Here is a 24,574-nt window from a genome sequence, read left to right on the forward strand (position 1 = left end):
CGATGGGCTGAACGGCCTAATTCTGATCTTATATAATGTGGTCTTATGGTCATACTGAACTCTTAATGTTCCTTTATGCCAAACTCCCCTCTGCTTCAACCTCAATCTCAAAGTGATAATTTTATCAACGTCTTTTTAGAAGACTAAATGTCACTATTCCAGTCCAAATTATCCCAGTATCTCCCGTCACTCCAAGGCTTCTCCCCTCCCACATCTCCAACATCCATCTTTACAAGTCCCTGAGTCTCTGCCTGCCTATTGTTCTGGGTATCCCTACATTCTAACATTGTGTCTCTCAGTTCCTCCACTGTTCCAGCTGTGCCAGTCCGTGTTCAAGATGCTCCTTGAAAGCCAGGTGTTTGACCACATTTTAGTCATTTGTCCTAATACCTGCTGAGCTTGGCTTGTCAATTTATGTCGAATAACATTCCTATGATCGTCCACAACCTAAAAGCATTACATAAAGGATTCAAATCTACTTTATCATATGTTGAATAACAGTTTGCCTTTATGTAATGCTTTTAGGTTGTGGACGATCATAGGAATGTTATTCGACATATGATAAAGTAGATTTGAATCCCTGTGTAAAATGAAAACCCAGTGGAATAGAAATTACTATTCAATTTATACCCTTACCTATCTCCCCTTGACAATTGCACTGAACTAGACCAGCCATATAAATACTGTGGTCACAAGGACAGGTCAGAGGCTGGAGATTCTGCTGTGGATAACTTGTCTCCTGACTCTTCAATGCCTATCCACTGATGTATACTGGTCTGAAAGAGTTAACACTGATTGAGTGCCAAAAGCAGCATGCACTATGAGGACTGGTGACTGAGAAGTCAGACTGAAGACCAGGTCCACCTTACAGTTTCTGTAATAATATCTATTGTAACCTTGAAACATATAAATAGTTGCAGAGATGCAACTTATTGACAAAAGGAGATGCTTCAAAGGAGCCTAGACTATTCTCATTTACACCAGACCACGTCAGTCCTTGAGGAATGGATATCCAGAAGGTATTAGTGATAGCACATGCAGCATCCACAAGGCACAAGTCAGGAGTGTGATGGAATACTGCCTACTTGCCTGGATGCGTATAGTTCCAATAACACTCAAGAAGCTTGTCAGCACCAAAGATAAAGCAATCCACTTGATTGGCAGTACATCCACCACCCTCACTCCCTGCTCCCATGCATTACTGATGAGTGGATTCAATTCTGATCCAATCACTCAGTTAGAATCCCAAAGGTAATTTCATTGTCTATAGAATGAAAAGCCCAGAATGAGTCTTTGTGGCCCATAGCACCTGTACTAGCCCTTTGGTAGGTCTACCCAATCATGCCCACTCCTCAGTTTTTGCCCTTTTGCCTGAAAATCTTTTTATCTTTCCATTTTTTGTCCAGTTTACACATTAGAGCTGCAGTTGAATCTGTTCTTTCAAGCAAAGTGTTCCAAATTACAACCAATTGTTTTGTCATTTCTAGTTGTTTCATAACTTCAAAAACTGCCCCTTAACTATGTTTATCCAAACGTGTGCAGGTTTGGCTACACTAAATTGCTTATAGGGATATGTAGGTTAGGTGGGCTAGCCATGGGAAATGCAGGGTTATAGGGATAGGATGGGTGGGGGGGGGGGTGAGTCTGGGTGGGATGCTCTTTGGAGAGTTTGTGTAGACTCGTTGGGCTGAATGGCCTGTTTCCACACTGTAGGGATTGTATGTTTTCTTGCTCAAAGGAGGATGATCTCACCTTATTCAGCTTCTCTTCTTCATCAAAGTCTAACTTTTTTTAATGATTGTGTATTACCTTGGCATTTTTCCAAAGGCCTTGACATCTTTTTCTGAAGTAGGGTGCCCCAGAATTGGACACAATGCCTTAGCTGGAGGTTAACCAGCAACTTATGAAGCATAACTTTCACAGGCAAAGATCTCATGTCATTTTTTTGAAAGACTTCTCAATGTATTTGACAACAACTTATGTTTATATGGCACCTATTACACAATATTGCATACGTACAGCCCTACAAAATGTCATTAGGCACTGAGCCACATTAGGTAAATATTAGACAGATGACGAAAGAGTTAGTTTATACAGAGCATCTCAAAGATGGAAAGACCAGGTGGGGAGGCAGTTTAGAGAGGGACTTCCAGACCATAGGACCTCAGCATGATCAGTTTGGAGATGTTCAAGAGGCCAGACTTAGATGGACATAGTTTACTAGATGGAAGAACAGGCTCAAAGGGCTCAATGACTAATTCCTACTCCTATGTTCCAATGGTTATGGAGCTGGAAGAGACTACAGAAATAACAAGGGTTGAACCCATGGTAGGTCAGCCAGCCCCAAAAATGCAACATCAGTTCCTGTGTCATGACTCAGTAACAGGGGAAACCTGGGTCACGTATGTATAACAGGCAGTATCTGTTTATATTGGGTTGTTTAGTCTGGTAGTGTAAACACTTGTCACAGAATAAAGTGGGCTTATTGTATCATGGGGATGGTTCTGACTGGGACTTCTTAAAGGGAAATCTACGCACTAATGGTTGTTTGTTAATTCTTTTTTCTTCTAATTGTCATTTCTAGCTGTTTAGCTTTGGATTATCTAACTAGGTGAGTCGACTGGGGGAGTCTAGAACTAGAGGGCATAGGTTTAAAGTGAGAGAGGAAAGATTTAAAAGAGACCTAAAGGGCAACATTTTCTCACAAAGAGTGGTACGTGTATGGAATTAGCTGGGAGAGGATGTGGTGGAGGCTGGTACAATTACAACATTTAGAAGGCATCTGAATGGGTATATGAATAAGAAAAGTTTAGAGAGATATGGGCCAAGATTAGAGGGGTGCTGGAAAAGCACAGCAGATCAGGCTGCATCCGAGGAGCAGGAAAATCGACGTTTCGGGCAGGAGCCCTTCATCAGGAATGAGGCTGGGAACCTTAGGGGTGGAGAGATAATTGGAAGGGGGAGTGGGACTGTGGAGAAGGTAACTAAGAGTGCAATAGGTGGATGAAAGTGGGGTAAAGGTGATAGGTTGGAGGGGAGGGTGGAGGGGATAGGTGGGAAGTAAGATTGACAGGTGGGACAGGTCATGAGGATGATGCTGAGCTGGAAGGTTGGATCTGGGTTAAAGTGGGGGTAGGGGGAAATGAGGAAACTGGTGAAATCCACATTGATGTCATGGGGTTGGAGGGTCCCGAGGCAGGTGATAAGGCGTTCTTCCTCCAGGCATAGGGTGGTGAGGGAGCAGGCGATGGAGGAGGCCCAGGACCTGCATGTCCTCGGCAGAGTGGGAGGGGAGTTGAAATGTTGGGCCACAGGGCGGTGGGGTTGATTGGTGCAGGTGTCCCGGAGATGTTCCCTAAAGTGTCCTGCGAGGAGGCATCCAGTCTCCTCAATGTAGAGGAGACCACATGGGGAGCAATGGATACAATAAATGACATTGGTGGATGTGCAGGTAAAACTTTGATGGATGTGGAATGCTCCTTTGGGGACTTGGACGGAAGTGGGGTGGTGGGTGGGGTAGGTATGGGCGCAGGTTTTGCAATTCCTGCGGTGGCAGGGGAAGCTGCCAGGATGGAAGGGTGGGTTGTTGGAGGGGCGTGGACCTGACCAGGTAGTCACAGAGGGAACAGTCTTTGCTGAAAGCGGAAAAGGGTGGGGAGGGAAATATACCCCTGGTGGTGGGATCCGTTTGGAAGTGGCGGAAATGTCGTCGGATGATATGGTTCATGCGAAGGTTGGTAGGGTGGAAGGTAAGCACCAGGTGTTGTAGTTGGAGGGGTTGGGTTTGAGGGCGGAGTTGCGGGATATGGATGGGATGCATTGGAGGGCATCTTTGACCATGTGGGAAGGGAAATTGCTGTCTTTAAAGAAGGAGGCCATCTGGTGTGCTCTGTGGTCTAGATGGCCTCCTTTGAAGATTCACAAATTCCCCTCCAATGTGGTTGAAGATGCCCTCCAGCGCATCTCATCTGCGTCCTTCACCTCTGTCCTCGAACTCCACCTCTCCAATCGCAACAAGGACAGAACCCTCCTGGTCCTCACCTTCCACCCTACCAACCTCCGCATAAACCGCATCATCCACTGACATTTCTGCCACCTCCAAACAGACCCCACCATCAGGAATATAGTTCCCTCTCCACCCCTCTCCGCTTTCCGCAAAGACCGTTCCCTCCGCAACTACCTGGTTAATTCCACACCCCTCAACAATCCACCCTCCCTTCCTGGCACCTTCCCCTGCCACTGCAGGAATTGCAAAACCTGCGCCCACACCTCCCCCCTCACCTCCATCCAAGGCTCCAAAGAAGCCTTCCACATCCATCAAAGTTTCATCTGCACTTCCATACATGTCATTTATTGTATCCGTTGTTCCCGATGTGGTCTCCTCTACATTGAGGAGACTGGACGCCTCCTCGCAGAGCACTTTAGAAACCTCTCTGGGACACCCGCACCAATCAACCACACCTCCCTGTGGCCCAACAGTTCAACTCCCCCTCCCACTCAGCCTAGGACATGCAGGTCTTGGGCCTCCTTCACCGCGGTTCCCTCACCACCTGATACCTGGAGGAAGAGCGCCTCATCTTCTGCCTCGGGACCCTTCAACCCCAGGGCGATTGTCATGCACCTCAGATGCTGCCTGACCTGCTGTGCTTTTCCAGCACCACGCTCTCAACTCTAATCTCCAGCATCTGCAGAACCCACTTCTGCCTGAGAAGGATATGAGCCAAGTGCTGGCAAATGGGACTAGACTAAGTTAGAATATCTGGTCAGCATGGACGAGTTGGACCAAAGGTTCTGTTTCTGTGCTGTACATCTCTGTGACTCTATGAGAATCAATTTGAACAGTAATTAGTTTACAAATAAATATAGGGTAGGGAAATGGGTCTGGGTGGGTTACTCTTCGGAGGGTCAGTGTGGACTTATTGGGCTGAAGGGCCTGTTTCTACACTGTGGGGAATCTAAAAAAAAAGTTAGACGAAAGTGGGTACTGCAGGTGCTGGAGATTAGAGTCAAGATTGTGGGCGGCACGGTGGCACGGTGGTTAGCACTGTTGCCTCACAGCCCCAGAGACCCGGGTTCATTTCCCGCCTCAGGCGACTGTGTGGAGTTTGCACGTTCTCCCCGTGTCTGTGTGGGTTTCCTCCGAGTGCTCCGGTTTCCTCCCACAGTCCAAAGATGTGCAGGTCAGGTGAATTGGCCATGCTAAATTGCCCGTAGTGTTAGGTAAGGGGTAAATGTAGGGGTATGGGTGGGTTTTGCTTCGGCGGGTCGGTGTGGACTTGTTGGGCCGAAGGGCCTGTTTCCACACTGTAATGTAATCTAATCTAATTAGAGTGGTGCTGGAAAAACACAGCAGGTCAGGCAGCATCCGAGGAGCAGAAAAATCAAGCAGGAATCCTGATGAAGGGCTTTTGCCCGAAGCATCAATTTTCCTGCTCAGATGCTGTCTGACCTGCTGTGCTTTTCCAGCATCACTCTAATCTTGACTAAAAAAAAACGCTGTTTAGTCTTATAGATAGAACTTGGATATTACTGGAAAAATTGTACATTTTGTCAAAGCTTTTTCTTTTGCACTTATAGAATCCCTACAGTGCAAATATAGGCCTTTCGGTCCTTAAAACCTGCACTGACCCTTCAAAGAGCATCCACCCCCCATCCCATAACCGCTCATTTCTCATGGCTAATCCATTCAGCCTGCCCACCTCTGGGCCACTCCAGCATGACCAGTTCACCTTTGGTTTGTGAAGATACCCACACAGATGCGGTGAGAATGTGCAAACTCCACACAGAGAGTTACCCGAGGCTGGAATTGAACCCTGGTCCCATGAGGTAGCAGTGCTAACTAGCCCCTGTGTCACTGTACTCTTCAGGACAACTCACATGAATACCAATTTAGGCATCAAAAGTAACATTTATACTGTATGAACCGAGACTGCTAATTAGTCGGCAAGTGAGTCAAACTGGTAATGTCACAGGACTGGTATTCTAGAGAAATGGGCGACATGTTGAAATCCTACTGTAGTAACTTGTGGTATTAAAATTCAGCCAATAAATCTGAAATTAAAAGCTGTTCTCAGTAATGGTGAGCATGAAACTGTCATCTATTGATTCACGTCATTTCTGGAAATACATACCATCACCAAATCTGTTAAACATGGCCCAATCTTCTTTCTACCACAGTTAGCACGTTATTGTAATAATTATTTTAACTCACCTTATTTATCTTATTAATCATTTGCTAAAACCTCATTCATATCCTTGTTACTTCTAGATTGATTGTTCTAATGCACTCCCAGCTAATCTTTCATACTATGGCCTCCTTGAACTGTAGGTCATCCAAAATGCTGCTGTCTGTGTGCTAGACCCCTGTCCTTCTCACCTGATCATCCCTGTTCTTGCTGAGCTGCATTAGCACCTGTTCAAGCAGAATGGTGACTTTGAAATTCGCTTTCTTCACAGAATCACCGACTTGTTATGGCTCAGAAGTAAGTCATTCAGACCATCGTGTCTGCACCAGGTGCCCTTTCCTGCCCTTTCCCCAGCTCTGTCTAAATAACGCGCTCTTGAACCTGCATCTAGCACATTCCCAGGCAGTGCATTCCAAACCCTAGTGTGTGAAAAATATATTCTTATATCACTCATGCTTATCTGGCACATTGTTTTAAATCTTTGCCCTCTTGTTCTATTTTTGTTTTATGAGTGGAAACAGCTTCTCCCTATCTACGCTGTCCAGGTCACTCACGATTTTGTAAACCTTTATCCAATCTCCTCTCAGCCTTCTTTTCTCAGGTTTATTTTATGTGTACCTTTCCTTCACCTCACCCCTCCATATCTCCAAAACCTCCTCCAGCAGCACAGCCATCGGGGATACCTGTGCCTTTCTCATTCTGGACTCTTCTGCGTTCCCAACTCTCATTGTACCACCATTGGAAACCAAGCCTTTAGTTGCCGTAGGCCCCAAGCTCTGGGATGCCCTGGCTGCACCTGTCCAAATCCATACCCCACCTTCCTCCTTTAATCTAACACTGCCTTGTGTGGCAGTGTTGTACTTTGTTTTAGCATGCTCCTGTGTGTGGCACCTTGGGATGTTTTATTCTATAAAATGCACTGTGTAAAGTTGTTGTTAATGTGGTTGACTGAAAGACTTTGGTTTTCCTCTCTCCATTTGTTTCCGCATTGAACTGAGCTAAATTCCCACTGACTGGGGCTGCCTTCCGGTGTCACTCCTGAATAGACCTCCCAAACCGACCCTTTGTAAATGTGAAGTTATTCAAAATCTCAGTTGTCCATGTTCTAACTCACCGCCAGTATCCTTATACTTGTAAACGTACATTATTTCCTGGTTAAACATGTCCCTGATTTTAAAATGCGCAGACCCGTTTTCAAACCTATCCGACAGCTCAGCCCTGCCTAACCGTGCCAACTCCATTGGTGCACATCCTTCCAAGATATCTGTCCTCCTCTAACTCCCGCCTCTTCAGCGTATCAAAGTTTAATCGCTCCACCATTGGTGGCTGAACTTTAGCTGCCTGGGTCCGAAGCTCTGGAACCTAAACTCTCACCCATAACCTCGCTGTCACACTGTCTCTCTCTCTCTCTCTCTCTCCCCTTCTTTAAGACTCCTCTTGAAACCCATCTCTTAGAAACAATAAAACACAGGAGCAGCAGTAGGCCATTCAGCCCGTTGATCTATTTGAAATCACAAGCTTTTGGAGCGCTGCTCCTTCATCAGGTGAAATCTGCTGTGAAAGCCTAGCTGGTTTACCAGTGTCCCTTCAGGTTCCTTACTAGTGACTCCTGTCCTAATGCCAATGTGGTTGGCTCTTAACTGCCCTCTGAAGTGGCTAAGACATCCACTTAGTTAAGACAACTGAAAATCAGTGTCAGAGTTGCCAGGGAGATCCACATCGCAAGAATTCATTTTTATAAAGAGCCTCTCTCCCTCTCTACCCAGCTGTGACCTTTGCAGTGCCTCAATGTTCCTGCTGCCCTCTGCCAAGTCAGACTTGCTGGACTGGTGAATACTTTGGTGTTGGCAGAACTTTGCTTACGCATGTGTGAGTGCTGCTGACCAGAATGTTGTGGCCCAGCCAGTACTCCCAACGTTTACAGCAGAGAGAAAAAAAAAAACCACGAGTGTAATTAGCCGTGCTATTTAGATAGTGAGACCACGGTACAGAAAACAAAAATAAGATGTGTTTGCCCATAACTGCCAGCAGTTATGAGGTCTGACTGCACTTTCCCAGTGACTCACGTGAAGGAGTGTGGCTTACTGTTGGGAGACAGTCACAATCTTGCAAAGATGAGGAGGTGTGCAAATGCGATGAGATGGCACTAGCCTTGGGTTTTCCAAACCTAAACATTGCAGGAGCTGGGATGGACTGAGGGAGGGACAAATTCCACAACTGAATCCTTGAGAAGGATAAAATAAGCATGACACATCACAATAAGGCTGCAGAAGCAACATCATTGAATCACGGGGATGCCAGACCGTATGAAAGGATTTCCATTTATAATGCATCTGACTTGGCCTCAAAATGTCCCAACCTGCTTCACAGTCAATGACGCACATTTGGAGTGCAGTTGCTCTTGCTGAATAGTCACCCTAAACTACACAGAGCAAGATCACACGTACAGCAATCCCTCGATCACCAGATAATCCATTTTTTTTTTAAATGCTTGCTTGGGGATAAACCATCAGAGATAACTCCCTCCTGTTGTTCTTCAAAAAGAGCGTCACAGAATTTCCTGTGCCCACTTCTGAGGGCAGATGGGAGCTTTGTTTAAGATCTCACTCAGAGGATGACGCTCACTCCAGCAGCTTAGAATTCATGTTCAAGATTCTGAAAGGGGATTTGGAAGTCACAGCCTTCTGACTTAGAAGCTGGATGAGCTTGGTTTGACAAAGTGAGCAACAGGAGGGCAGTTGCCAAACCAAATAAGACCTTGATTTCTTTGCTCATGTCAAATGCTTCTCTCTTAACAACTCCCAACTGCCTACCATGAAAGAGTCTGGAACAGTCTGAATCCAACGCTCATACCTGGGTAGTCTCTTTCAGAAACACTCTCCCATTCTGCAGGGTGGGTTTAGCAGCAAGATGGGTGTATGGGGCAGTTTATCTCTCTTGCTATCAGTGTTTGATTCTTATTGTAAATGAAATTAAGTTCTCCTCCAAACCCATACCACCTAAAGAATGAAGCGGGGGGTGAAGAGAAAGGTTCTATAAATTCTTCCCAGAAACAGAGGCAGGAGATAGAGTCATAGAGATGTGCAGCACAGAAACAGACACTTCGATACAAGTCATCCATCCAACCAGATATCCTAAATTAATCTAATCCCATGTGCCAGCATAGGAACCCTCTGAACCCTTTCTATTCACATACCCATCCAGATGCCTTTTGAACGTTGCAATTGTACCAGCCTCCACCACATCCTCTGGTAGTTCATTCCATACACACACCACCCTCTTCATGAAAAAGTTGGCCCTAAGGTCCCTTTTAAAACTTTCACCTCTCACATTAAACCTATGCCTCTGGTTTCGGACTACCCCACTCTGGGAAACAGACCTTGGCTATTCATCCTATCCATGCTTCTCATGATTTCATGAACCTCAAAAAGGTCACTCCTTAGTCTCTGATGCTCCATAGAAAATAACCCCATCCTAGTCAAACTCCATATCACTCAAACCCTCCAAACCTGGTAACATCCTTGGAAATCTTTTCCATACCCTTTCAAGTTAACAACATCCCTCCTCTAGCAGGGAGACCAGAATTGAATGCAGTTCAGTATTCCAAATGGGGCCTAACCAATGTCCTATGCAGCTGCAACATGACCTCCTAACTCCTCTACCCAATGCACTGACTAATAAAGGCAAGTGTACCAAACACTTACTTCAATATCCTGTTTACCTGTGACCCCACTGTCAAGGAACTATGAGCCTGCACTCCAAGGTCTCTTTGTTCAGCAACACTCTCCAGGACCCTACCATTAAATGTATAAATCCTGCTCTGATTTGCCTTTCCAAAATGCAATGCCTCACATTGATCTGTATTAAACTCCATCTGCAACTAGGTGTTCAAGCTTGACAGACACCTAGTAAGGAAGGGAAGTAATTGTCACAGTTGATTGAGGTATTCCTTGAGGAAACTATGAAATAGGGGAAAGCTGTTAAGGCACAGGGAGTCATGGAGGCGAGTCTTGAGAATCCCATTGCACTTTCTAAAGGAATGTAAACTCTTCCCACATCCTCCTGCCCAATATCAGCAAATCATTAATTGCTCACTTTCATCATTAATCAAGAGTTTACTATATGTTAATTGGCCACTGTATCACATCATAACAGTGACCAGACTTTGAAATGAAACCATTGATGGTGAGCTGCTTTGTGATATTTGGAGCGACTGAAAGAAGTCATATTTATATCAGAGCTTTGTTAAGCTCATTGGTAAGAACTTAATAACATAAGAACTAGGATCAGGAGTGGATCATTCAGCCCCTTGAGCCTGCTCCAACATTTATTACCATCATAACTGATCTCATCTCACTCCACGCCATTTTCCTGCCAATTCTCCATAACCCTTCAACCCTTACGAATTAAAAATCTATTTCTTCCTTAAATTTATTCAGGGTCCCAGTGTTTACCACACTCTCAGGGAGTGAACTCCACAATTCACGATGCTTTGAGAGAAATGATTTCTCTTCAAATCTGTCTTAAAACTGTGACCTCTCTTTCTTGAAGTGACTTAAAAGGGGATGGAAGGTGGATTGAGTTTGGCATTTGTTTGAAACTAATCCCACTGTGTGCTTTACTTACAGGAAATGCCAAAATAGATACTTCCTAAAACCTTGAATTTCTTCAGATGAATTTAAATCCAGTTTGAGAGCTTAATGGATTGGAGTGTTGAAGATTGGAATATGGATGGAGTTTCCTGGAACTCAAAGTTCCTTAGTGTAATTCTCTGAACTGGCTTAGAAGGACAGAGGGTGATCTGATTGAATTTTAGAGAATACCGAGGGGCCTGGATAGAGTAGAGGTGGAGAAGATGTTTCCACGAGTAGGAAAGACTGGGACTCAAGGGCACAGCCTCAGGGTGAGGGGATGACCCTTGAGAACTGAAGTGAGGAGGAATCTCTTCAGTCAGAGGGTGGGGAATCAATGGAACTCACTGCTACAGAGGGCTGTGGAGGCCAATGAGTGTACTTAAGACAGAGATAGATAGGTTCTTAATTGATAAAGGGATTAAGGGTAACAGGGAGAAGGAAGGACAATGGGATTGAGAAACATATCAGCCATGACTGAGTGGTGGAGCAGGCATGATGGGATAAACGGCCTAATTCTACTCCTATTTCTTAGAGTCTTATGGCTACATTTTAAGTCAATCAGCTGAGATTACTATGATCTTAGATGATGTTGATACTCAACAAACCAGATTCCAAACAGGAACCTGGTCATAATTTTAATCCTTTTAATTTCAACAAAGCGGTCTCTCACTGAAACATAAACATGTAATACTACTGACAATCCTTTAACGATAAACTGAAAGCTCATTATGGAAAAAATGAAGATAAAATGGAATAATCCGAACCATCCACTTATAATACAAATTCAAAGATTTTTTTTAACACACAGTAAAAGTATAATCCAACTAATTCCAAAGCATTCCTGTATAAACTGAAAGGAAACAAAACAGCATTTGTGTAGCAACCAAAATACATCACAGGTACAGCACTCAACACATCGTTTGCATATTACTGGCACCACCATTCCTGTATCCAATACTCCAGCAGGTAAAGTCACCTGTAACCAACGTTCCCTCTAAACTGCATGGCTATGGATGCATGCGGCATGTCCCATGCACGGTGATTGGCACGTCAAACACAGCATTGGTTTCTGATTCTGTAAGTCACTGCCTCACATGTGCCTCGGAGACCTGTGTAGTCAGTAAGAAAATTAAGACCATGAGACCATAAGACGTAGGAGTGGAAGTAAGGCCATTCAGCCCATCGAGTCCACTCCACTATCTAATCATGGCTGATGTGGGGCATTTCAACTCCACATCCCCGCAATCTCCCCGTAGCCCTTAATTCCTTGCGAAATCAAGAATTTATCAATCTCTGCCTTGAAGATACCCAACGTCCCAGCCTCCATTGCGCCCCGTGACAATGAATTCCAAAGGCCCACCACTCTCTGGCTGAAGAAATGTCTCCTCATTTCCATTCTGAATTGACCCCTCTAATTTTAATTCTGTGTCCTTGGGTCCTAGTCTCCCTGCCTAACGAAAACAACTTCCCAGCATCCGCTTTTTCTAAGCCATGCATTATCTTATAAGTTTCTCTTCGATCTCCCCTCAACCTTCTAAACTCCAATGAATACAATCCCAGGATCCTCAGCCGTTCATCATATGTTAGGCCTACCATTCTAGGGATCATCCGTGTGAATCTCTGCTGGATACACTCCAGTAACAGTATGTCCTTCCTGAGGTGTGGGGCCCAAAATTGGACACAGTATTCTAAATGGGGCCTAACTAGAGCTTTATAAAGTCTCAGAAGCATGTCGCTGCTTTTCTATTCAGAAGAACCCTGCTTGTGACTTCTACATATAGGTTGCAAAAATGATAGTTTCACATGGGTTTAAATCTGATCAGCTTTAAGTAATCTCTTCAGGGGTTTATTCCAACACTTCTGGTCTGAGTCTGAAACTAACTTTTCACTACCAGGTAACTTAATTTCCCACATATCCTTCCCTCTTCTGGAACACATTGTGCATGGCTATCCTATTCCAAAGACTTCACATAACTGCGTCACTCACAATCAAAAGTGAAACTAAAAGTCTGTTTCTCTCTCAACTTGGATATTTCCTTTAAGCTTAAACAAAATTTCCGAAACTGTCCAACTAACCTTGAGACCCCATTATTTCCAATGCTGGATCACACCTAAAATGAACAAATGTCCACAAATACACAAAACTCATTCACTCTGAAGCTGGGCTGAGAAACTATTTTTCCAAATAATTCATTGTAACTGTAGAAATACTGACAAATTAAATATTAACTTCAAACACACAGCAACCCATTGCTTCATATACATTCACTGGATGCAACATACACTCTTACAGACTCATTCTCTGCAAACAGAAGGAATATTTTCAAGACTTGCACCAATTTTGAACTACCTGGGAGTGTCAAGAGCCTGTTCATTCCCAATGCTTTCCACTTGGCAAAGATTCAACTTGACAGCCAGTTATAAATTGACAACCAGTTATAAATTGACAGCCAGTTATAAATTGATGTGATGGTTTGAAACATGACATTCTTGCATTTTTCCTGAGGAAAGCAAGATGAAAGTTTGGATAACACGTCTCTCTTTTCAGTAATATTAGGATTAGATACGAGGAAGGTGGGATTTAGTTAATGTACTACAGCCATAGAGCTGTACAGCATGGAAACAGATTCTTCAGTCCAACTCATCCATGCCAGCCAGATATACTTGATAAATCTAGCCCCATTTGCCAGCATTTGGCCCATATCCCCGAAAACCCATCCTATTCATACACCCATCCAGATGCCTTTTAAATGTTGTAACAGTACCAGCCTCCACCACTTCCTCTGGCAGCTCATTCCATACCCGCGCCACCCTCTGTGTGAAAAAAAATTGTCCCTTAGTCCCTTGTAAATCTCTTCCTCCTTTTTCATTGTGCCGATGATTTCGTTTATTTCTTTTCCTCAAAGTTCCCCGAAACAATGCAACAGCTTATAAAACAGTAATTACTGCTCCTAGAATTCGAGAAAATCAGCTCCAACACTGAAAATACCTCAAAACAAACGAGCAGCTCTTACAACCACAATGTTTTTCGTCCTCCATCTTGGATTACCCAGAGCTGATGGAGTGAACTTCAACAGAATAGAGTTTGAGTGGGATGAGATGCTTTTGCATAGTTAAGATACCAGAGGATGGTCTTCTATGGGCCACGTAGATTTGTCTTGACCTTAGATTTGCTGATGTGCTTCTTCCATTTTTTTTAAACTTCTCTTCTCTTTGCAGCTCTTCTTGTGGTGGAGACTGATACATTCGGCAGCCACGTGCGAATAAAGGGCAAAGAGACAGGTCATTACATCTGCATGAGCAAGCGAGGGAAGATTCTGGGCAAGGTGATTCTTACTTTCTGATAGATGTTTCTAGTATGAGGTCCTCACGTATCATGTGGACATAGGAACGGGAGCCTGTTATTCATTTCAGTTGGATCAGGTTTGATCTGTATCTTAACTCCATTTACCTGCCTTGACTGTGTGAACTTATATATGCCTTGCTCGCAAAATCTATCCATATTTAGCTATCTCTGTAGATCAGCATTGTTAAAGTAGAATGTTTTCTTTATACTTAAGATATCCAATGTAGCTTTTGTACCTGCTTGATCAACTCCTTGAAACATTTCACTGTGCCAATGAAATGTCATTGAATAGTACAGCACAGGAGGCCATTCAGCCCGTAAGTCTGTGCTACCTCTTGTGCTTGTCCACAATCCATTTAGTCCTTCCATCTACTTCCCCATATCCCTGCAATTTTCACCATTGAGTATTTATGCCATTCCTTATTAATGGTTACTATTGAATATAGAGAACAAGTTCAAAGGGCTTATGATGATTTTCAATAAAACAGTAGTTCAACCTCACTCCAACACATGGAGTGAAGTTCTGGGCACAGCACTTTAAGGAAGGCTTTGGGGAAAATTGCAAAAAAATGAGTTTACAAGAATGCTTCCAAGGGGGCAAATATGTGGGCAGCACAGTGGCACAGTGGTTAGCACTGCTGCCTTACAGTGCCAAAGACCTGGGTTCAATTCCTACCTCAGGCAACTGTCTGTGTGGAGTTTGCACATTCTCCCCGTGTCTGCGTGGGTGTCCTCCCACAGTCCAAAGATGTGCAGGTCAGGTGAATTGGCCATGCTAAATTGCCCGTAGTGTTAGGTGAAGGGGTAAATGTAGGGGAACGCGTCAGGGTGGGTTGCTCTTCGGAGGGTCAGTGTGGACTTGTTGGGCCGAAGGGCCTGTTTCCACACTGTAAATAATCTAATCAAATAATGACGCAGATTAATTGGAAAGGTTGTTTTTTTTTTAATCTTAAAAGAAGACAGTTGACAGAAGTGTTCAGAATTGGCAATGGTAAAGTCACCAGCCCAAAGGGCAACCATCCCATTAGGGAGAAAGCTGAAGGTCACCTTGCCTCCAGTGAGGGGAGAGCTGGTGAAGGAGAGTCCTTCAATGGTAACCTCAGCTGGAATTGAACCCGTGCATAGCAGACCAGCTGTCCAGCTAACAGAGCTAACCAACCCCTTACATATGGAGGTCAATCATTAGCAACCTAAAGACACAGGAGATTCTCAAACAGGCATCAAAACATGTGCTCAGAGGTGCTCTAAGGAACATCCTAAGAGTTTATGGAAAGAATTCCAGAGTTTTGGACTCAGACAGCAAGTGCCCACTAAGGCATCAGACAAGCCTGTGAAAAGAAAGGAGTCAGAGAATGGTTACAGCAGAGAAGGAGGTCATTCTGCCCAACGTTTCTGTACAGGCTCAATGAAGGACAAGTTCTCCTGGTGCCTATTCCTCATGCACGTTCTTCCTTTTCACAGTATAATCCAAAACCTCTTCGAAGCTTTGGTTGAATCTGCCTCCACCACACTCCCAGGCAACACATTCCAGATCAAAACCACTCACTGCATGAACAGCTCTTTCCTCCTGTCTCCCTCACTTCTTTCGAAAATTAGCTAAAACTTGTGCCTTCCTGTTCCTTTTCCTCATGTGGGAACATTTTTACCTGCCCACTATAATACCTAATACCATCATGAAGGGAGTGAAAGAGTTAAGTTTAAATTCCAAGATCAACATTTCCCTTGCCTCACTGAAAATGCCTGGGTGGAGTAAAAAGGGAACAAACAGTGTGTGCTCTTAGCGGGGTCAAAGGAACCTGGCTCTTACACTCTCAATTCCAAACACTTCATCTCTTATGCAGGTAGCAGTGATGTTAAAATTTAAACACTATATGTTTGTAGGTGGCAGAGTGGATTGGAACTTCATGCTGGGCATTAAGTCGGCACACTGTCCTGTGAAGCAATGCAAATGGAAAATAATTCCTGAGATGCTGGTGGGGATGGGAGCACAGGTCAGAGAATCGACCATACCTTGTTGTACCCCCGCCTCTGACTTCAACTCCTGTTGAATGTTAAATAATAACCAAAACAACTGTGGATACTGTAAATCAAAAACAAAAATTATTTCTCAGCAGGTCTAGTGGCATCTGTGAAGCGAAATCAGAGTTAACGTTTCGGGTTGAGTGACCCTTCATCAGAAGGCATCTCGTTAATGAAAGATGCTAGCTGCTGTTAATCTTCCCAAGTATCCATTCTGTGTACTTAATTCCCATTGTGAAGACAGGTCTTCCTTCCAATCTCCTGAACATGCCATGTTTTATCATGGGGTATCTGGGTGTCAGTAATGAGGTCTGCATTCATTGTTCATCCCCAATTGCCCTGGATCTGTGAGGCTTGCTTAGAGACATGTAGGTTAGACCAGGTAAGAACAACAGATGGGCTCTCAATGCTTTTTCAATTAAACCCAAATTTTACTATGTGCTACAGAGGGATTTGATTTCCTATCCCCAGAAAATTAACCTGATCCTCTGGATCACTGGCATGATATTTCCACTGTATCACTTCCTCACTCTGCTTATAGCTTTGAAACAATGCTGCCTCATCATTCTATCAGGGTTTTCCTCTGAGTTTCATCCCTAAGAGCTTTACAGAGTTGTACTCCTGGATGGATACCTTGACTTTCAGGATGGCAAATCGAGGGAAGCGGTCTGACAAACTTCTGGTCAGGCAACTGAGCTCAGAGATACAAACCTGGGACACTTATCAGCATTCTGACCCAGTCACTCATTGACCAAAGATCCTAGTTCACTGAGGATTTGTGCTTGAGTATTATCAGTGGGTGATAATACAATAAGCTTCAATCTGCAATTTGAGAGGGAGAGGGTACAATCGGTAGTGACAATATTTCTGTTGAATAAAGGGAACTATGGAGCTATGAGGGAGGAGCTGGCCAAAGTTCAATGGTGCAATACTTTAGCAGGGATGACAGTGAAGGAACAATGGCAGATATTTCTGTGTATAATGCAGAAGATGTAGGATCATTTCATTCCAAAAAGGAAGAAAGATCCTAGGAGGAGGCAGGGGTGGCCGTGGCTGACGAGGGAAGTTAAGAAAAATATAAAGTTAAAAGAGAAAAAGTATAATATAGCAAAGGTAAGTGGGAAAACGGAGGACTAGGAAGCTTTTAAAGAACAACAGAGGATAACTAAGAAGGAAATACGCAGAGAAAAAATGAGGTACGATGGTAAACTGGCCAAAAATATAAAGGAGGATAGTAAAAGCTTTTTTAGGTATGTGAAAGGCAAAAAAATGGTTAAGACTAAAATTGGGCCCTTGAAGACAGAAACAGGGGAATATATTATGGGGAACAAAGAAATGGCAGAAGAGTTGAATTGTTACTTCAGATCTGTGTTCACTGGGGAAGACACAAGCAATCTCCCTGAAGTAACAGTGGCTGAAGGACCTGAACTTAAGGGAATTTATATTTGCCAGAAATTGGTGTTGGAGAGACTGTTAGGTCTGAAGGTTGATAAGTCCCTGGGACCTGATGGTCTACACCCCAGGGTACTGAAGGAGGTGGCTCGAGAAATCGTGGATGCGTTGGTGATTATTTTCCAGAGTTCGATAGATTCAGGATCAGTTCCTGCGGATTGGAGGGTGGCTAATGTTGTACCACTTTTTAAGAAAGGTGGGAGAGAGAAAGCGGGAAATTATAGACCAGTTAGTCTGACCTCAGTGGTGGGAAAGATGCTGGAGTCTATTATAAAGGATGAAATTACAACACATCTGGATAGTAGTAACAGGATAGGTCAGAGTCAGCATGGATTTATGAAGGGGAAATCATGCTTGACTAATCTTCTGGAATTTTTTTGAGGATGTAACTCTGAAGATAGACGAGGGAGATCCAGTAGATGTAGTGTACCTGGATTTTCAGAATGCTTTTGATAAAGTCCCACATAAGAGGTTAGTGAGCAAAATTAGGGCGCATGGTATTGGGGGCAAAGTACTAACTTGGATTGAAAGTTGGTTGGCTGATAGGAAACAAAGAGTAGTGGTAAACGGCTCCATTTCGAAATGGCAGGCAATGACCAGTGGGGTACCGCAGGGATCAGTACTGGGACCGCAGCTTTTTACAATATATATTAATGATATAGAAGATGGTATTAGTAATAACATTAGCAAATTTGCTGATGATACTAAGCTGGGTGGCAGGGTGAAATGTGATGAGGATGTTAGGAGATTACAGGGTGACCTGGACAGGTTAGGTGAGTGGTCAGATGCATGGCAGATGTAGTTTAATGTGGATAAATGTATGGTTATCCACTTTGGTGGCAAGAACAGGAAGGCAGATTACTACCTAAATGGAATCAATTTAGGTAAAGGGGCAGTTAAAGAGATCTGGGTGTTCTTGTACACCAGTCAATGAAGGTAAGCATGCAGGTACAGCAGGTAGTGAAGAAGGCTAATAGCATGCTGGCCTTCATAACAAGAGGGACTGAGTATGGAAGCAAAGAGGCTCTTCTGCAGCTGTACAGGGCCCTGGTGAGACCTCACCTCGAGTACTGTGTACAGTTCCACTCTCCAAATTTGAGGAAAGACATTCTGGCTATTGAGGGAGTGCAGTGTAGGTTCACGAGGTCAATTCCTGGAATGGCGGGACTATCTTACGCTGAAAGACTGGAGCGACTGGGCTTGTATACCCTTGAGTTTAGAAGACTGAGAGGGGATCTGATTGAGACATATAAGATTATTAAAGGATTGGACACTCTGGAGGCAGGAAACATGTTTCCGCTGATGGGTGAGTGCCGAACCAGAGGACACAGCTTAAAAATACAGGGTAAACCATTTAGAACAGAGATGAGGAGAAACAGAGAGACAGAGAGTGGTGGCTGTGTGGAATGCTCTGCCCCAGAGGGCAGTGGAGGCCCAGTCTCTGGATTCATTTAAGAAAGAGTTGGATAGAGCTCTCAAGGATAGTGGAATCAAGGGTTATGGAGATAAGGCAGGAACAGGATACTGATTAAGGATGATCAGCCATGATCATATTGAATGGTGGTGCAGGCTCGAAGGGCAGAATGGCCTACTCCTGCACCAATTGTCTATTGTCTATTGTCTATTGATTTTGATTTAAAAAAAACTGCAATCAAAGGTGTGAGTGCCTGAGAAACAGTAGTGACAATGGTAGGCAGCTCACCACCACCTTCTCCAGAGCAATTATGGATGGGCAATAAATATTAATAAAAATAAGTAATGATATAAACAAATAACAATAAGTCCAGAGCTTGGCCTCCCTTTTTGCCAAAACAAGGTATTAACAATAGCAATTTATATTCCCTCAGTTATGGTCTGTGTCTGTGGAGAGATAGCACACAGTGTTTACTAGCTTGATAGAGACCTGCAGGCAGCGCAGAGGCTAGGGTGTTTTACTATCTCAGTCAAGAGTGTGGTGCTGGAAATGCACAGCAGGCCAGGCAGCATCTGAAAAGCAGGAGAATCAATGTTTCGGGCAACAGCCCTTCATCAGCTGACTGACCACACTCTTGACTCTGATCTCCAGCATCTGCAGTCCTCACTTTCTCCCTGTATCACTATCCCAGACACTGTTACTTTGAGTTAATCAGGTTCCACACTCCTGATAGAAGTTTCTGTTCATCATTAGTTTGTATTCTTGTTATAGTGCCACCTCAGCAGTGGCTCAACCCAATTTTGCCAATTTACAGTTCATCCATTGTGTCTGTGCTGGCTGGTAAAGACTTGACGAGTCTCATCCCATATTCCAGTTCTCGGTCCAGAGTCCAAAGGCACTTCAAGTATATTTCCTAGTCTTTTTTTTAAAAGAGACTTTGAGAGTTTCTGCTCCTCCCATCCTGTTAGGCACAATGACCAACTTCCTCTGAGTGAAAATATCTTTCCTGAATTCTGCTCCATATCATCAACTTGGCTAAATGTAAAAACCAAAAAAAGGTACAGATGCTGGAAATCAGGGAAAGAAAAACAGAAATTGCTGGAAAAACTCGACAGGTTTGGCAGCATCTGTGGAGAGAGACGTCTGAGTTAATGTTTCGGATCCAGTGACCCTTCTTCAGAACAGCAGCTGGCCTTGAAAGTGGCTCATTCACCTTCTCAGGAGCAATTAGGGATAGAAAACAAATACCCACTTTGCCACTGTACCCATATCCCATAGGGACTATGGTGTCAGATGTGGCTCAGTCAATTAAATCACCCAAATCAGGGATCAAGGCCTACTCCACGGCTAAAGCCCAACTAAAAAAAGGTTGGGCTTTAATCAGAAGTCACTACAGTCCTCGTTAATAGCTATTCACCCTCCTAGCTGGATCGTTATCCACTCCTTTGTCCAACTGTTCATCTCTCTCCCTTTGGCCTCTATCCCTATCCATTGTTTTCTCCTTACTTCCTTCCCCCACATTATCTTCTGCTTAAAAATTAACCTTTTCCCAGTGACCGTCTGTTCTGAGGAAGGGTCACTGGACCTGTTGAGCTTTCCCAGCAATTTTCGGAGTTTCTTTGGGTAAACTTGAAACCTTTTTGTGACCGGTGGAGAAGTGGTACAAAGGAATTAGTGCAGCCCTCCAGCCTAAGGCAGACACATTTAAACTAGTAATGGAATCAAGGGTTAAGGGAAAGGGCAGGAAAGTGGAATTAAGGATTATTAAATCAGCCATGATCTCAGTGAATGGTGGAGCAGGCTCGATGGGCTGAATAGTCTTTAAGTCTAATGGTCTTATAATCTCACCTTGATTGTAACAACACAATAAAAGGATAGAAGGGGCTGCATGCAGATGAAGGAACTACACTGAGAGCAGGTTCATGCTAGATAAATTGACTGTGCAGTAAATGTTTTGGAATTGTTCAGTATCCTTTCAATAGCCACAGTTTTTTTTGTGTGATGACACGCCATAGAGTGTGGTCTGTCCACGAAGTTGATTGAAGGGGAACCATTGGTCAGGATGCTGTGATAAATCCCCCTGCCTTTCTTGCAATCTCGTGGGATCACTTACATTCTCCAGAGCTGGCAATTAGGACCTTGGTTTGACATGCCTTCTGAAAGACAGAACCTCTAACAGTGCAGTATTCCCTCAGTACCGTAACCTTGCACTTCTGCCCTTGAGCCGTGGAGTAGGCCTTGATCCCTGATTTGGGTGATTTAATTGACTGAGCCACATCTGACACCATAGTCCCTATGAGATGTGGGTACAGTGGCAAAGCGGGTATTTGTTTTCTATCCCTAATTGCTCCTGAGAAGGTGAATGAGCCACTTTCAAGGCCAGCTGCAGTTTTAAATACAAAACACGTGTTTTTGTGGGGAAGGGGTGTTACTAGCTAGATCAACGTTTATGTCCCATACCTAATTGCCCTTGACTATGTCGCACAACTGAGTGGCCCAGTTAAGAAGCAACTATACTACTGTAGTGCAGACTAGTGCTGCAGGGATAGCAGAATTCCTTCCATAAAGGGCATGAGTGAAGTATTTCACTATATCTGATGGTTACAATCACAAAAACTAGCTTTCAGATCCAGATTTATTAATAAATTGAATTCAAATTCCACCAATTGCAATGGTGTGATTTGACTGGTGTCCCCAAAATAGTAAACAAAAACAGAGAAACGAAAAGCAGAATTAACATCTCAAGTCCAGTGAACAGCAGTAGCCAGGAAAGGGTGGTCTTCATGCTGAAGACTGGTGGTGGTGGAGGTAAGCAATGAGTGGAGATGTAGCCCAGAGAGAGAGAAAGAGGTGAGGCAAAGAGATGGATAATGGTAGGTAGGGAGAAAGAAAAGCTGATAATGGGGACCATCATTGGGTGAAACTGGGTTGGCTGTGCTGAAAGTAACCCATGTGATGGGAAGGCCTGGTGTTGTAAGGGTTGGGATAAGGACGTGGGAGAAAGCATTCAGGCCCGAACATTATTGAATTCAATATTGAGTCCTGAAGGCTTCAGAGTCCCCAGTGATGTGTTGTTCTCCCAGCTTGCATTTGGCTTCACTGGAACACTGCAGCAATCCTGAGACAGAGATGTTGGCCAGGGAACAGGGTGGGGTGTTGAAATGACAGATAACTGGAAGCTCATGGTAATATACAGAATGGCAAAGCAGTCACCTTGTCTGTGTTTCATCTCCTGAGTGTAGTGGAGACCACATTATGAGCAGCGAATACAGTAGAATAGATTGAGTGAAGTGCAGGTAAAACACTGTTTCACCTGTGTTTGGGCCCTTGGATACTGGAAGGGGAAGAGTAAGGTGTTAGACTTTCGCGGTTGCATGGGAAGTTGCCATGGGGATGGACGGAGATGTTGGGAATGGAGGAATGGACCAAAGTGTCCCTGAGGGAATGGTCTGACAAGGGGGGGGAAGTGAATATGTGTCAGGTGGTAGCATCCCAATAGAGGTGGGGGAAATAGCGGCTAATGATCCTCTGGATGTGGATGCTGGTGGGATGGTAGGTGAGGGCAAGGGCAACCCTATTGCTGTTGTGGGAAGAAAGAGAGGGGGTGAGGGTTGAAGTGCAGGAGGTGGGTCGTTGAGGGGTCTGTCAACCATGATGCTAGGGAATCCTTGGATGAGGAAGAAGGTGGGCATTTCAGACTCGCCCTCGTAAAGGTTGGCATCATCGAAGCAGATGCAATGGGGATGGAGAAACCAGGAGATGGATAGAGTTAGATGATGCAGAATGTGAGGAAGTATCATCAAATTAACGGTGAGTTTGTAGCGTACCTCAGTGGCCGCTCTATGCCGAGAAATGGAAACAGATGTTGAGGAAGGGAAGTGGGGAGATAAAGATGGACCAGGTGAAGGTGAGAGCAGAGTGAAAATTTGAAGCAAAGTTGATGAATAAATCAACTTCTGGATTAGAGAGGGAAGCAACACCAATGATGTCATCGATGTCCCGGAGAAAGAGTTGTGTTTGGGGGCTAGAATAGGACTGGAACAAAGAATGTTCCATGGACCCCATGAAGAGACTGGCATAACTGTGGTAAAAACAATGACTGCAGATGCTGGAAACCAGATTCTGGATTAGTGGTGCTGGAAGAGCACAGCAGTTCAGGCAGCATCCGAGGAGCAGTAAAATCGACGTTTCGGGCAAAAGCCCTTCATAACTGTGGCCCAAGCGGGTACCCATGGCCTCCCTTCTGACCTGAAGAAAATGGTAGAAGTTAAAAGGGAAGTTGTTCTGAGTGAGGACAAGACGGAGGAGGGTCCTGTTGGATGGGGACAGTTCAGGCCTTTATTCCAGGGTGAAGCAGAGGGCCCTGGAACCATTCCAGTGGGGGATGGGTGTGTGAAGGATTGCACATCCATGGTAAAGAGGAGGCGGCTGGAGCCCGCAAACTGGAAATTCTGAAACTGAGGTAAAGTGTCAGAAGAATTGCGGATGTAAGTGAGGAGAGACTGGACAAGGGGAGAAAAACATTGAGATGAGATAGGAAAAAGTAAGTCCGGTGGGCAGGAACAGGTGGAAGCAAAGGGTCTGCCCAGGCAGTGGATTTCGAGGATTTTTGGGAAGACTATGAGCTGGGAGGAAATGAGGCGAGAGATCAGCAGATCAGTGACTATGGTGGACACAATAGCCTGATGTTCGATGGTGGGATCATGAACCAGGGGGAGATGGGAAGAGTTATCTGAGAGCTGGTGCTCAGCCTCTGAAATGTAGAGGTCAGTACACCAACAGCGCCACCTTTTTTGCCGCAGGCTTAATTACAGAATCAGGGTTGGATTTGAGAGAAGGAAGCGCAGTCAGTTCACAGGGAGGTGGTGAGGTGGGGCCGAGAAATTGAGATGACAAATGTCACGTCGACAGTTCTCAATGAACAGGTCAAGTGCAGATAAAAGGCTGGAGGGAGGGCTCCAGGTGGAGGAAGACTGTTGGAGGTGGGTGAAGGAGTGAGAATTCATATCCACAGAAACAGGCACAGAGGCAGAGGTGACGGAAGAAGAGTTCAACATCAAGTCAGGCCTGAAACACATTAAGGTGGGCGCACCGAGGGATAAAACTGAGACCTTTGCTGAAACCAGCATCAGAGAGAAGCAGGTCAGAAGGGATAGCAAATACACACCAAGACATAGGGATAGAGTCAGAGGAAAGGGAAGGAGAGGAAGGTCCCAGAGAAGTGTGGGTACTTCGGAGTTGTTCCAGCTTGCGTTCCTTAATGCCTGAAAGGAAGCAAAATAGTTTATTGTTTATAACACTTAAGAAGTATTTAGATGTACGCTTGTGAAGTCAAGGCATACAAGGTTTTCTATTCTTATTGCTGGATTAATACAGAAACCCAGGTAATGATCTGGGGACTCGGGTTCGAATCCTGCATTCAATTAAAAATAAAGTCTGGAATTAAGAATCTAATGATGACCACAAATGATTGCCAATTGTCAGAAAAAAACCCATCTAGCCTAAAAATGTCCTTCAGGAAAGG

At 44.4% G+C, this 24,574-nt stretch overlaps 1 protein-coding gene across 1 annotated transcript in view; it reads left to right on the forward strand.

The window, feature by feature from the left end:
* The window catches only part of fgf24 (fibroblast growth factor 24), a 127,043-nt gene that overhangs the window by 90,925 nt on the left and 11,544 nt on the right, over positions 1-24,574 (forward strand). Inside the window, exon 4 of the mRNA XM_043700927.2 lies at positions 14,039-14,145. Coding sequence (XP_043556862.1) covers positions 14,039-14,145 — 107 coding nt within the window. The remainder of the gene's footprint in view (positions 1-14,038; positions 14,146-24,574) is intronic.

The sequence above is a fragment of the Chiloscyllium plagiosum genome, unplaced genomic scaffold, assembly GCF_037043375.1.
Source record: "Chiloscyllium plagiosum isolate Xiang-an unplaced genomic scaffold, Cpla_swu_hap1 HiC_scaffold_1, whole genome shotgun sequence".
Classification (NCBI taxonomy): domain Eukaryota; kingdom Metazoa; phylum Chordata; class Chondrichthyes; order Orectolobiformes; family Hemiscylliidae; genus Chiloscyllium; species Chiloscyllium plagiosum.